Raw genomic sequence first — 15799 nt, 5'->3', positions numbered from 1 at the left:
GGAATAGCTAATCTGTCCACTCACATACAAACACTTCTTCTTAAATTTCCCTTGATTACATCATAATCAATTAGTATAAATTATTTCCTTGCTTGTTTCAGGACAGTGAACTATCCACAAACTTATTCTATCAAAATTTCCCCCAGTACGCCTCAACTGAAATGATATGTGGCTCGGTGGTGAATGCACAGTTGTTTTCTTACACAGACAAATGGTTTGAACTGAATGGAACTGGCTGATGAAGATAATGGCACAAAGCAAGTCAGAGACAGATCTTACTTTGAACAAAGAGAAGCTTTCTTTACTGTTCAGAAAAGTCATTCACTGGTGACAGTTACCTGAAAAAACCCTTCCCTAAACACTGGTTGGTGTTCTCTAGCGACAAGTATTTGTTACTTACTCCCCTAGAAGGTCACAAGCCATCTATCAGGGACTTTATACTTGCTAGGTGGTCAAAGATTTGCATATGAAAAGAAAACCGAACTATTTAGGTTTCCATAACAAATGCACAATTACCATAAGAATCCAGGGGGGGGGGGGTTGATATTGCGGATATTCTGAGGTTTGTGGGACAGGAGGTGATGAAACCGGTTAAAATCAATTTTGCAAGATGTATCTTGGTTGACATTTTGACACAGCATGTGTTGTCCATCTGCAGTCACCTTATAAGTTTTATGTATCACTAACCCCAGACGAACGTGACTTTTTCCGAGTCGTACGTGTGGGCAGCATTTGGGTGCCAGCCATTAATGGCTTCCAGACCTGCTGAAACTGTCCAGGCAGAAATTCCGTACACAAATGGTTTGCATGCAGTCACGGATTCTGCCTTTTTTTCTCATTCTAAGAAGGAGCCATCGGGGTACACTTTCTATTAGAACTCATTCTGCAGCCTTGTGAATGCTGACTTACAATCAGCCACAAACAATTCTTCTCCATGGATAACTTGTGTTTTGATGACACAACGGGGAATTCCTTTCAGCAATATCCATGATATCTCCGAGGAACGGACATGACTACTGATTTTTGCCGAACCTCAAACCAATGCCAGCGTTGGAGACATTGCCCTTTTGCCCTGAACATTTGAACTTTAAACCTCACCACTGAATTCGTTTCAAAAGTTGATTTTCTACAACTGCGACATTATTGATGAATGTTTGACATTGACAAATTTAATTTTGGGATAGAATATGACAAAGCCATTTGATATCAAGCAGCAGACTGTTGATTCACTGTAAAATGATTGTCTGTGAAAATAAATATTACATAATACAAATTAATTTTCAGCATTTCAATGTACTCACTCTATTTAATTTTGCAGAATTTCCTGTGAAGTCTTTACAATGGGAAAATTTTGCAAATTACAACATGCTAAAGTAAACACACAATGAAATACTGTGTATTCTAACAGATTGACATTTTACAAATCAAATATTACACAATAGCAATCAATTTTCAGTCATAATCTCTCCCTTGTGTAAACATTTTTTACAACAAACTGAATCTTGCATGGATGTCTTTCACCAGATTTCACCAGTAGCTCCTTTTAATTCGCCTCCTGTTCATAAATTTATCTTCAGGATGGATTTCTTCAAAGAGCGCTGCTTTTAAGAACACGCCTTGGAGAATCGCTTTCGTCTGGTGATAAATTTTATGAGTTCGAAGCCCTCTTAACTGCTTCATTTTATATGCCTCTAATAGCATAATTACCAGAAACTGCCGTTATCGGCTCTATTCATCTCTGGATGATATAAAATATTTGGACATATCCCTATCTGGAAGATGTCTACCTTTGTAGTAGAAAGCTAAGCCATCAAAGGGAGCTGAACAACAACACCGTTCCCTAAGGGATCGTGGATAATCAAAACACATGCATGGCAAAGTTACCTCATTGCGTTTGACCTCAATCCCCCTCCTATAACAAAGTATGGATGAACATATCTACAACAATAAAATTATATTATGATTTGGACTTCAAGAAAAAAGCAATAAATTGGTGAAATTGGTTGTGAGAAATGTAAACTGCCAACAGGTATTTGAACAATCAACGTTTCAAAATAAAACATTCCTAGTGTTCAGGTATCATGTAGATACAAGGTTTCCATTCATAATAATGGCATGATGTCATGCAAAGATTTCCCAATGATTATTGAAATAGCACTAATCCTCCTCCAACTTATATAAGAAATGATATTCACATGACAGGCACGGGTTTTAGTTATCCACAGCCCCTATAGCAAATGTCAGCCGAGAGGTTTTCCATTACCCATCATGCAACAGTAAGCATGCACCAAGAAAAGCTGGGTTTTCGCACTGTGGTGGTTCTACTAAAAATAAATTCATCGAATGGAAGTTTTTCTATGAAGAAGGAATTTGTCACAAAATATAAACACATTGTGAAGAATATGCGAGAATTAGGGGTGTGCAGCACGTTCTGTTCTTTGTATTTCAAAATAAACACGGACTAGCTGTCTCCTTGGGCTACACAACATCACAAGTAATGCTGATGTAGTGTTGGATCTGTTGGTTCAGCAACACTGAGAAAAATCATAACAGGGTGCTATTATTCAAATATGTCTGTAACCTGTTAGCAATCAAATATCCAGTACCTTTTTCAAATTTACTGATTTAAGCTGACTTCCCTGTCACAGCGTGTTTGTTTCTCTATCTCAACCAACATGCTGATCTACAAATTCAAGGTTATTCACTAATAGTTCAACAATATGGTGATGAAAAATAAAAGTTTGGGACAAAGCTAATGTCTGGACCATGACTTCAGTAGTTGTTACCCCTAAGTATTCTTTTTTCACAGTCACAAAAAAATATCAAAATTACCAGTAGTACTCAAAATATTAACAGCCAGCTGATATTTAGCAGCGTGCCTTGACTTGAAAGTAGACTGAGTTACCAACACTCAATATCTAAGGAGACATACAAATAATTTTCAAATTTCGGTCACTTTTTCAAACAATCAAAGGCTATTTATTTGTTCATTTATGCCTGAATATCAACGCAACTGAACTATCTTGTCACATCCATTTTCTTGTACAGAACTTAATCTTCCCACTTGCTTTGGGCACCAGAATTTTCGCACAAATGTATGTATGAACAGCTTAACTTTCTGGATAGGTCATATTTGCCTGCTTGTAACTTCAGTCAGGAAATTGACTGATTGATTGAGCTATCAGAGAATTCCTTCAAATTCAACTGAGTAACAAAATTTACACACAATACAAGTAAATGATCCAAACTTTTGCCATGGCAGATTGGTTGCTTCATCTTGCCAGATAAATATTGAGAAATGTTCAATACATGGAACTCTTATCTTGCCAAGTTCATGTGTCACCATCAGCACAGATTGGTTAAACCAGTGATTTATAATATGTCTTGTATGTTTCATTTTAACAAAGATTTGAACATGGAAAGGCACCAGAAAACCAATCCTGTACACCTGATTTCTACCAACCCTATATAACATACTGATACCACGTCAAATAGGTGAAAATATATGTACAGCTATGGGGTCAATACGGCTTTTTACGGACTGAGGAGAGCCAAGGCAGGATAATGGCTAATACTGGTACTACTGGTGACAAAGTCATTGTCTGGTTCTCTCAGGTTGGGCCACTCCACATCCCACAGGATGTGTATTGTTATACAGTATTCAACTTTCCATGCACTGGGAAATAGCGTACCTCATTGGCCACAATGAATACAGGAATGGTGTTGCCTTACAAATCCCCCGTGCAATCACAGCAAACTTTAACAAAGTAGGCACTTCGCCCTTTACTTATAGAGCTCCATATTGTCCCTCTGAGAGTTTTGCATAGCTGTCTGTTTTCATGTGTGGAGAATTCTACAAATAAAGCTCTTGACCTGCGTGCTGAGTTACAGGACAGGGTGATCTCTAATCCGTTGTCCAGCAATCGGAAAACCACTGGATATCGTCCGGAACCAGTTCCTACATTACATGCCACAACAATTCTACCAAACAATGCATTGAACAAATTTGGATCCATTTTCATATAAGTTACGTTCAAAAATGGTCAGCAAAAATTTCTGGCCATTTGAAACTATTAACTGGCTATAAATCATGCTGATTAACCTTATTCCAAGGGCAATGGGGCTTCAATTGATTTTTATCAAAACCAAATGCTGCAGGTCATGCCTTGAAAAGCACAAAGGTTGACCATATTTTTGTGGCATTTTCTCTTCTGGCTTATCTGCTATTTACCTTTCAAGATTCACTACCTGTAACTCTAAAACACTTTTTATCCATTTTCGCTACGATATTTACCGGTACAATCTTCAGTCTTTTTGGTCTACTCCATACAGCATGGGCAAACCCTATTTTGGCTTGTCAATATGATCTGTACAATCATTATGTTTATTCTTATCTTATTGTTAAATGCTGAATTTATTGAATTTCTGTTTGAACTGAAATTCATTTGTCAATAATAACGAAACATCACAAAAAACACATGTAGTTTATTTGCAAGGCAACTACCCGATGCTTCAACATGTTTCAGAGACTACACAAAGAATGTGTGGTTGATACACGGTAAAAAAAAGCTGTTAAAATGTCGTCAAAATCAAGGTTACTGGGATTTTACATTGAAAAACATTGAATACAGGTTGCCAATGTACTGTTGTATATTTCACTGGTGCACCAAAGACAAACAAACTATTTCTGTAGTGTCTGTGAATAATACCTCCCAGACATCAAACAGTTCTTTTTCAGATCACGTGTGTATGTGTGATCTACTTCTGACATGCTGCCAATGAAATCCAATCCACTTTAATAATATTGCAATTATAGTTATCCAGATGACTTCCAGTTAGAACCCTGCTGCTCGGATGTATTTCAGCAGTACCTACAAAATCTGAACATTTGTCGCTCGCTTTCATTGTGTTTTCATTTATTCTTTTAGTTTTACCAATTTTACAGTATTCCGTTTTACTAACAAAATATTTGAAGACCAAAAGATAATGGGAATTATTCGTAGAGTTTTATTTTCATCTGACTAGATTAAATCTGTCTGAGCGGTGTATATCATTGCACGGCTGTGATGCTCTTAAAAATTTACTTAGTGATTAAACATTTACAAGAGTTTTTTAACACTCTGGTGTACTTGTTAGATGCTTGGATTCATGAAGAGCTATCCAGTACACGGTATGCTGACATCTGTCACTGGTCTGTCATACCAACACTTCACTATGTTTGTAGTAATGTTTGCTAAAATGCTCATAGTTCTGACAAGTTTGAGGTGAGTCAATCCACTCTTTCAAGGTCTGGACTGTGGTTTCTTTGCTCAGACCGCATGAATTGGAATGCTTCAACTCCAAACACTACCGGTAGTACAGTTTACATCTCATGAAGAATACGTATACTCAGTGAATGAAATTAATATAAGTACACTTATTGAGCGAAATATAAATACAGGACTTTAAACCCTGTCACACTGCCATGGGTGTATAGACTGGCTAAACCCCTGTCACACTGCCATCTATAGAGACTGGCTGAACCCCTGTCACATTGCCTGCCATGTGTAGCTGGCTGAACCCCTGTCACATTGCCTGCCGTGTGTAGCTGGCTGAACCCCTGTCACATTGCCTGCCGTGTGTAGCTGGCTGAACCCCTGTCACATTGCCATCTAGTATAGAGATTGGCTGAACCCCTTATCACACAGCCATCTACAGAGACTGGCTAAACCTCTGTCACACTGCCATGCATACAGACTGGCTAAACCCCCGTCACATTACGATCTATAGAGACTGACTAAACCCCTGTCATATTACATAGAATGACTGGCTAAACACCTGTAACATTGCCTGCCATGTGTACTTGGCTACACCCCTGTAACATTGCCTGCCATGTGTAGCTGGCTTAACCCTAGTCACATTTCCATGGGTATAGGACTGGCAAAACTGCTGTCACATTGCCATGTGTAGCTGGCTAAACCGATGTCACGTTGCTATCTATAGAGACTGGCTAAACCCCTGTTACATCGCCTGCCATGTGTAGCTGGCTAAACCCTTGTCACGTTGCCATGTGTAGCTGGCTAAACCCCTGTCACATTGCCATGTGTAGCTGGCTAAACCCCTGTAACATTGCCTGCCATGTGTAGCTCGCTAAACGCTTGTCACATTTCCATGGGTATAGGACTGGCTAAACTGCTGTCACATTGCCATGTGTACCTGGCTAAACCCCTGTCACAATGCCATGTGTAACTGGCTAAACCCCTGTCACATTGCCATGTGTAGCTATATAAACCCCTGTCACAATGCCATGTGTAACTGGCTAAACCCCTGTCATATTGCCATGTGTAGCTGGCTAAACCCCTGTCACATTGCCATGTGTAGCTGGCTAAACCCCTGTCACATTGCCATGTGTAGATGGCTGAACCCCTGTCACATTGCCTGCCATGTGTAGCTGGCTAAACCCCTGTCACATTGCCATGTGTAGCTGGCTAAACCCCTGTCACAATGCCATGTGTAGCTGGCTAAACCCCTGTCACATTGCTATGTGTAGCTGGCTAAACCCCTGTCACATTGCCATGTGTAGCTGGCTAAACCCCTGTCACATTGCCATGTGTAGCTGGCTAAAGTATGCTAGTTTATTGGGTATGTAACTGAAGCCTTGTCATATGAATGAACAAACTGTTAGTGCTACAAGTTTTGTTTGACTGGTGTAACCTTATCAAGTTCAAGGCAAAATGTTAATTGTCCGAGGAGTGGCACTTGTTCAGACTGTTTATGTATACCCATTAAAGAGCACTTCTACAAATTTGTTGAGGTAATGAAAGGTAGCAAAAACTAAACATCTTTGGTTTTCTTGTAGCAACTGAAATTAAAAAACCAAATCTTTCAGAAATGTACTTTTAAGGCCATCATAACCTTGTTCTGGCTGTCTAAAACATAGCTTGTGGGGCATACAAAGCCATAAAAATATTCAGCCTCATGTGGTTTCACTGTGTGATAGATATGCCTACACAAATAGATTACACAGTTGAGACAGATGCTGCTGTACATTAGCATTAGCAGACTTCCTTTGAAATCAGACACTGATATAATGACAAACTTTTTTTTCCTTTTATTTTCGATTACAGCTGAGTCTAACTCTCTTAGGGACTTTTTCAAAAAGTCGTCATAGCCACCTGAATAGACAATATCGCAAAACTCTTATATAATCAAGAATCGCAGTGACAACACAGACTCCTTGGTTACAATTTAGTAAGTACAAGAAAATTAAAACAGACATGAAATGTCTGCAGACACAGCGTGTGAGCATTGCTGGCACATTTTCATGTCTACAATGTGCTGACACAAATGCATCATGCTGTTCTGACAGTATGCATGTTTGAACAGTACATGGTCAATGGAGATTGCACAAATGTGTGAAGTGAAGGCTGCCTCCTTAGTGTGTAAACATAGCATTGTTGAGAACATCTGAGTCAGTCCACTCTTTCTACCTCTCTGCTTTCCAACTCAAATGTATCTCCCTCCTCAAGAACTCGCACAACTAGAGATTCATCAATCTTCTAGATGGTTAGTAGAAGCAGCAGACATCTTCAGTAATAACTTAGCAGCAGCTAAATTTAAAAGCACAGACATTTGTTTCAAATTGTACATAGATTCTCCAGACATTTTCCCTGCGCCACCGGGTATTCTCAAACACAAAAATTTGTTGTGTTTCGAAAGTGTCTTTGAAAGAAAGTCTGACAGCTTTGTCCAACTTCTCTTCAAAAAATGAAAGAGCATCTGCTATCCTTAAAGTATACAGAACTGGTTATGTACAAACCACACACACCACCGGTAACTGTGAGGCTTCCAGCTTTACTCAAGATACACTGCGTCAAGTAAATTTACTTATATCATGGATGTACACTGATAAATAAAGAATTTGTGAAAATCGATAATGAACTACCTTGCTTTTAAAAGATGAAAGCTAAACTACAGACACTATCCTGGAATGAAAGGTTTATTTCTCTTCCATTTGACATCATAAAAGTAGATAGCTATACATGCTAACGAGACAATAAAACTACCAGTGTTCTGTGATAGACCATGGTTCCTTCAACATGTCCCTTGGTAGAGCAATTGTGCATAAGTCATCTTGGCATAAATAGGCTTTGCTTCCCTAAATCAATCTCACGAATTAGCAACACAAGAGTTGCTTTGAACACTGGCACAAAGTTAAAGGGTGTGTGTGTAATCACTGTGGATTTTACGGCTAGCTGCAATAATTGTCTTCTGCAAAGAAAAAATACTGGGATGACCTGTCTTCTTCTAAAAGTCACTTTAATATGCAAAACAGAGTGGGAACAATGCAGACGTTCTCATAAGACAATATTTGGTTAATTGTGAGAAATCCTTTCCGAGGCAATTAAAGCTTTCACTTCATTTCCCATCAAAAGTGACCCAACCTTGTTGTCATAGAAACAACAGAATTGGTGATAGACTTGGATAAAATTCTGGCCCTTCTTTTTCTTTCAAAGTTCAACATTTCTAGAAATGAAAATCAACCAATTTTCCCAATTTTTGAGATAATCAGCTGGCATGCAAAGAGGCTTATGATGGACTGTGGAATTATAAACAGACATTACATGATTTAGCTAATTAGAAATTTATAAGTGTTCAAGTATCAAATTTTTCCATTCAAAAATAAGTTGGTTATTCCAATGCTGGTATTCCTTGTTGATATTAATAAAACCTGTGTCAGAGTTATTGCTCAAAAATGAGCACACATTTAATTTAAAATTCACAGAAAATATTTCCATTAAAGGCGGGATGTTGTGACACTTGCTAATAAAGTACCATTGCTTTGTTAAGGTGGATAAAGCTTCACCAATAGCATGAGTATGTTCATGCCAAATACATATAACATTTCATGAATTTAAAGAGGGTCAACAAGATCATGAACTTTTCACACTCCTTGGGTTTTGCACAGTCCATTGGTTCAAATTTTAATTCAAACCACATTGTCGGTAACTGGAAGTGAAGAATGCTGTTAATTTGGACGTCACTTGGTGTGATAAACAGTGATTGTCTTCATGGTAATTAGCACCTCACTAAATAGCCACAACAAAGAACACCTAACAACTTTTCTAAATGCACAAACAAGCAGAGATAAAAGTCTGAGCATAGAATAACACAGGGCTTCTCAAATCCCCCTGCGTTATGCTAATCTTGTCAAAATTAATTTTTCCATGTTACTAACTGACCATGAAAGCTGTCACTGCTTTATCCCGGTGATCACTAATTGGTTAAATCGACTGGCTGACTTCACAGAATAGGAGTACTAGACAACAATCTGATAATTGTAGTGTTTTTTTAAATGCATGAAAACATTTTAAGGCAGTTGGACACTAATGAGGATTACTTGCATTTTCCAGCTATATCACCAATTACTGAACTGTCCCACGGCAACTTTAGTCACTGTGTTGTCCGTCAAGGTGAACACCAAACACAAATGCTCCAAAAGTGCCATGAAAACGTATTTATCCCAACAGAAATTATTAGATGATCATGCACGGTGTTTACTTGTCTATTCTTCAGCATTTCTTTTGACGTCTGTTGTCTGCAGGCTTTGAACAAAGCCTAAGTAAAAATCAATGTCTTTCTTTATAACGTAAGCTCACTTATTTCCCCCACACAGTGCATACCATTGGATAAGATCAATGTCACACAAAATGTTTGTGCACATTTCTTGCAAAATTAGTGACTTTGCATATAAACTGGGATCATAAAATCTAGCATAGGAGAGTAAATATATCAATATTACAACACAAGTGTGGTTTGTACGGTTGCTGGTACAATGACAGGCAACAATAATACGTATTTGTTAACCCTTTGTGTGCTGTAATTTTTCCCAAAAAATTTAAGTGCACCATTTTACCAATTTTTATGAATTTTCTGAAACTTTTTGATAATTTTGGACAAAATGGACATCAAACTTTATTGGCTACAGTTTTTATCAAAATTTTGGAAAAAATCTAAAAAAAAGTTATCGGGGTATATTTTATAAAGACGACAAAAATGATTTTGGCGCTCAAAGGATTGTAGTCATATACAAGGACCACACAAGTTAAATCATAAAAGAACCCCAAATAATGTTGCCTGTCACAAAACACAAAGGTGCACTTTACCTGTAACAGTATAATTTAACAGATATTACTTTACTTTTAATTTGCAGTTGAAACATGCATCTTGATTAATTTTCTTTATGCAGAATAAGACATTAGTGGCACCACAGTGACACTTTTAGGCAAGTAACTTTCAAACACTGCTTGTCAAAGCAAAATAGTACTGCCCTGATAATGATTTATTTTGAATACTGTACATCCCATGTACCAATATTCAATTTTATTTCCATCTAAGCTATCTGGGCAGTGTAATGTAAAATTTGACCTACTGTTCAAAAATTTAACTGCCCTGAGCAGGCAGACAGCGAGTAGTGATTACCTACTTTGAAATCTGTATGTAATAGATCTATTCTAACTTGGAAGTGTTCACACTTGATTCAAGACTCAAATCTGTTGGGATTTCAAAGAACACTTACAACTGACAATCAAAAAGCAAGATTTGACACAATCTTCAAAAACTACTAATGAATCAATGCTATGTCCATATTTTTACAACAGAAGTTTTGCATTTACAATACCAACCATCAACTTTGCTGCCAAACTTGTATTGTAAATTCAAAAACTTGCATTGCAGTGAATACCAGCATATCTACATATATCATTTGTCTTTCTTTCAGGTTGTGAATCAACATTTTCTATCATATAAAGAAAATGAAAACAACAATATAAGAATTTCAATAAACTGTAGTATGCTTCCTTGGTGATAACTGAATTTAATGAAATATATAATGTACTCTACACTACATGAGGATAATGTGAAAGCAAATATAAAAGAGCGCACACGACAATAAGAATGAAACTAGGTGATGGTAATACTTTGGATTTTATTTTATTTTCTTGACTCTGTTCAAATTCTGCAGTTGTTGACACTTTGGAAAAGACAGACATACTGCTTCAGGAACCTGACATGAAAAATATGGCAAGTTAACAGTTCAGTGTTCTACTTTTCACCAGACAGTAAAAGTGTGATCGATGAAGTTTAGTTACGAAGATCTGTTTAACAGCCCATTTCAATGGCAGACATCTAGTCCTAAAAACTAACAGGTTTAGAAAGCTGGGGCACAGAGCTGAGAGATTCCGGTACTTTCATTCCTGGACTAATCCTGAATATTTGCGCTCTTTCATTGCCAACATTACAACACTGATGGAAGTAAAATTACATTAACAAGTCTAAAATTGAACATCTACTGCTGTCAATTTCACTTATAGATTTGACATCATATGGTTCAATCGCTAATTTGATTATCTTTCATGTGTTAAAAGGCTTTTATAGCCTATTAAAATACGTGACAATTCACACTTTGTGATGTATCCTAACTGACTCAGAAAGTCTCTGTCAAATTCCTCTGCATTTTTTATGCAACTCTTAAGCATGGTTAAAATCACAGTAAAATTTTAATTTCCTGGAGAAGTGCTGGATCTTTGCAATTTTAACCAATTTTTAATAAAATTTGGAAAACTAGACTCCTACAACTCATATCACATCCATACTCAAAAATCAATTGAACACTTGTTAATCACTTCTTGCAAGTCTGCTGTGTAACCTGGGTGGCATACCATTATTTTTCAAAGGTGGTTACAATGCATCTTTAGGAAATATGACAAATTTTTAGTGCTGGGAAAATTATCATCAATCGTCAAATTTACTGATAATCAATTTTTTTCCAATTAAATGAAATTTCCCTTTAGTTTTGATAAGCTCTCTACAATTAGGCCAGCACAATTCAATTCTTTGTTTTGAATCCACTCAAAAACATTTTTCAAAACTGTTTACAAACAAACAGAGAAAATTTTGCATGCGCAACTTTACTTACTTGTTTTCATTTAATATGAACATCCATTCAAGAATCAGAGCAAAGACTTCTTTTTCGTCTCCTAATCTACACAACAATGTGACACTCTGTAAGCATGCACATGTTTTTAAGTAATTTTACAACGTTTGTACACAAAAATTTGTAGGCAGAAAAGCTATGAGGAAAAGTTCTTTTAAATGCACTTTTTCATGAAAACTTCCAAACGCTTATTGTGTGGGTGACAAACAAAAAAAGAATTCAATGACTTCAGCCTTACTCCATTTCCAATTTAGAAGTAGAGATATGTCATAAATTAGTCTTGGCATTGTTCATTATCACATGACATTATCACATCACACACTTTCAAGATATGCAAAATTAATGTCTGATGAGGTCAGTTAAAGTTGGCCACACTAGATTTATTCCAGACATTTTTTGATATAATGATATCCTTGATGCTTTCAATGACACTGTGACGGTGGTAATATTACAAGATCATTATCTGAACCTGCAGTTTTATCATTAAAAACACTCAGAGTGAAGTGAAATCCTAGCAGAGTGACACCTTAAATAATGGCAATTCTTGAGTCCCCATTAGAACCCAAGTTGTTACATACAGCATAAACTTTGAACCTCTCCATCAGATTCCCTCTTTCTAATTGGCTGTTGCCATGGTATTTACATTGTGTCCACTTGCATAATACAAGTGTGTCTATTACATTTGTTAACCTGTGTACATGAAGGAAAAGGCAATTTATTCAACCAAATTTTTTTCAAATCTGGAAAAAATGTCATTTCACATGGAATGGTTCTCAATGCTAGAATCACCAGAAAACCCTTTTTAAGAGCTCGCAAATGAAATTAGTGACACTTTCCTGACAGAAATCAACTGGTACCGAGGATAGACACGCATAGAAAGCTCTCAAACTATCAAAAGCTCAACATATATGAAATACATACTGTGTGTCTGAAACTGGATGGAAGAGAACAAAACTCACTTTTATGTAAAAAAAAATCTGAAATCAGACCTACACCGGTGGCCAAGAGCATTTCACACCTTTTCTTAGAAATGTTTATTTGTGTTTGCTTTTCTCTCCGGAGGGCAGAGTGACCAAATGACCCTGCTTTGAGTGGGGAACAAACATGAAATAAAGAGCCGTCATTTTAAATACTCTAAAATCCAGTTCAAATTCACCTCTATTCATTGGTTATGGAAATTCGTGAAACATTTCATTCAAAACTTGCAGTCAAAAGGGAAAAGAAGGGGGGAGGAATTACATATTTCAAGAGGCCATTAGACTCAGTCTAGCAGTAAAGTTTTTTGGATACTGTAAGTTGCCTCAGTGCAGGATATCAGAATTATCAAAGGAAATTTTAGATTACAGAAGCTATTTTAAAATAAAGCATTCACAATTTGTTCGTTGTAGGAATGAAAGAACTGCACTTGTTTTTTTGGAGATGTGTTTTGCAGGTTCTGTTGGCAATAAAGTTTTTAATTTATACCTGAGGCCAGTAGTCGGCATTGTTTTGGTTTCCGATGCCTGCTTTCCATAGCACAAAGTGAGTGCCACTTGGAAAGTGTTGACACTGCTACTACGACGTGAGCTCTTGTGAATTTTACTGAATAAATTTAACACTCTGTGGCAGTTTTTTCTCTCTGTGTTTGCCGAAGTGACCTTACAGGTCATAACAAGATTTGCTGCTTGCGTGCACAAAGATTTGAAAATAGCGTAAATTGTGTTACCTAGCGGAGACGGGTTTCCGGTGATAATCACATTTTATGGTAGTAATTCTCTCCTTATAATTGGCCAGGTCAGACGACACACTAGGTAATTTTGACAGTTTTTTGACGTGTATTTTGTTGAAAACGGCAATGTCACCGCAAAACACGCTGTGCTAATGCGACAGTGGGCTTTCAATGGCAAACGAGTTCCAACCATCAAATGGCGTTTGAGACGCATCTGGCAGCTGTGATATACATTCAGCTTGCTATCTGAAATTCTGCTGTTTACAGTGCCCCTTTACCTTGCACCCGATGCGTAGAAGTCACAATTAAGCGCAAAAGACGCAAAAAGTCCTGAAATTTGCCAAATTATGTCGAAAACAGTCGGTGTCCACACAAAACGAGGTAGTATATATGGACTAAATTGATAAACTGCTCTGTCAAAGAACGGAGTCGAGCGAGCTCCGTTTCGATGAGACCGCAGCTGGCTCGTAAATTTCCCGCCCAAGTCCAAGGTTCGGTCATTCCGTGGTACCATAGCTTTGTAATCGGCCATGGAAGTATTCATCCACTGAAAGAACGAAAAGTTTTGACAGTACTCACCCCAAACCGCTTGTTTAACGCTCAAAACTAGAAGAAGAGTAATCAAGCCCGTCGCCATCTTCATCCGCCATTACACAGATTCATTATGAATGCAAGTAGGCCGTTCTGGCAACCTCCCCCTGGGAATTGCGTATGGCCAGTTGTGGTTCACGACGTGAGATTTTGAATCTAATTAGACTATGCAAATTCTCATTAAAGCTTCAGAGTGTGATGAAAGGCGAGACTTAAAAAAGGGAGAAGAGTTTACTGTATTCGACGAAAGATTTTATCAATAGGCGGGAAATTAATTCAGTGTAGTGTTTTTACGTTTCCGGTGACTACCTTGCGTGGATAAGAGTGTACAATACGAAACCCCTTTTTGCTGTGCGATAGTATGCTTCTTTTAGATCAGTTCCTGCTTATTTTTTTGTTTGCAGCTGCCGGTAGAAATTAAATGTGAAATCACGAACTATTTAATTATATTAAAATTTCCTGTACTTCGGAGCATCCAAACGTGTCTAGACAATGTCATCTTGTGCGCTCATCGATACTGTCCGAGGGGCCAATAGGAATCTCGAACTTCCCTTCTCACACTGCACCGTTGTTCATTTCAAAGTTCCTGTCAGTTTCACCGTATATGTATATGTGTCGAACGTGTGTATGTATTGATAATCAAAATTGATCTCGCGAGATGTACGTACGAAGGGTTTCATTAGAGTTACCAGAATCAGGGTTATCTTAAGAATTCTTGCTGTAGAATAAATTACAATAATTTAACTCTTTACGGTGATATAATTTTCCCAAAGCCGCACCAAATCGTTACCGGCGTCTTTTCGCCATAATTATACTTTTCCTTGGTAGCCGTATATTGATCTTTGTGTGACTTCAGGCGGATATGTTTGCAGGTATTGCGTGCCGCACACAAGCTGCTCGGCTATATGCAAGTTTGTGCAGAAAGCTACCTGTAAAGACTACATTGTCAGAATTGCATGCAATTTATCTGACCGTAAACTTACGTCAAATTTCCTGTTAAAAATTATAATGGCGACGATAACGGTGTAATAACAGTTTATTTTGATCATAAGAGACAGACATATTTTTGCTGAGCTTAATGAAATATCTATCATCACAATTGCGATGGTTAGAGTTTTATTTTGAAAACACAATTCCAAAAGGTTTTTACTCATTTCCCTGAAAAAAGATAAAAACGAATTAAAATCGCACGTAAGCCAAGAAAACTGTTACCGGAGAGACAGACATGCTGTAACACGACCCGAGACAACTAACTTTTGACCAGTAAGTTATTTCTTACATTTACATATTATGTAACGATCTTTTGATTGCTTTCGGAGATTCAATTGACCTTGAGACATTAATTGTAGCGTTTGTTTGTTTGTTAACTGTTGTTGTAACTTTTGAGACATTTGAAAGCAATTTTTCTCACTTGCAAACAATGTATGTGCGACACTTTGAAATAGGCCAGGTACATAAACACACCTATCACAGTTTTCGCCACTAGTACTCTTTTCCACAAAAAGGAAAAAAAATGTTTGATAAAT

General features: G+C 37.4%; 1 protein-coding gene across 1 annotated transcript in view; it reads right to left on the bottom strand.

The window, feature by feature from the left end:
* Positions 1-14400, bottom strand: part of LOC139143216 (activin receptor type-1-like) — a 48900-nt gene extending 34500 nt beyond the window's left edge. The window contains exon 1 of the mRNA XM_070713367.1: positions 14262-14400. Coding sequence (XP_070569468.1) covers positions 14262-14325 — 64 coding nt within the window. The 5' untranslated portion in view covers positions 14326-14400. The remainder of the gene's footprint in view (positions 1-14261) is intronic.
* Positions 14401-15799: the final 1399 nt, after the last annotated feature.

The sequence above is a fragment of the Ptychodera flava genome, chromosome 11 (assembly GCF_041260155.1).
Source record: "Ptychodera flava strain L36383 chromosome 11, AS_Pfla_20210202, whole genome shotgun sequence".
Taxonomy (NCBI): Eukaryota; Metazoa; Hemichordata; class Enteropneusta; family Ptychoderidae; genus Ptychodera; species Ptychodera flava.
Note: the sequence above shows the minus strand (reverse complement) of the source record. Positions and strands in the feature narration are given on the sequence as shown.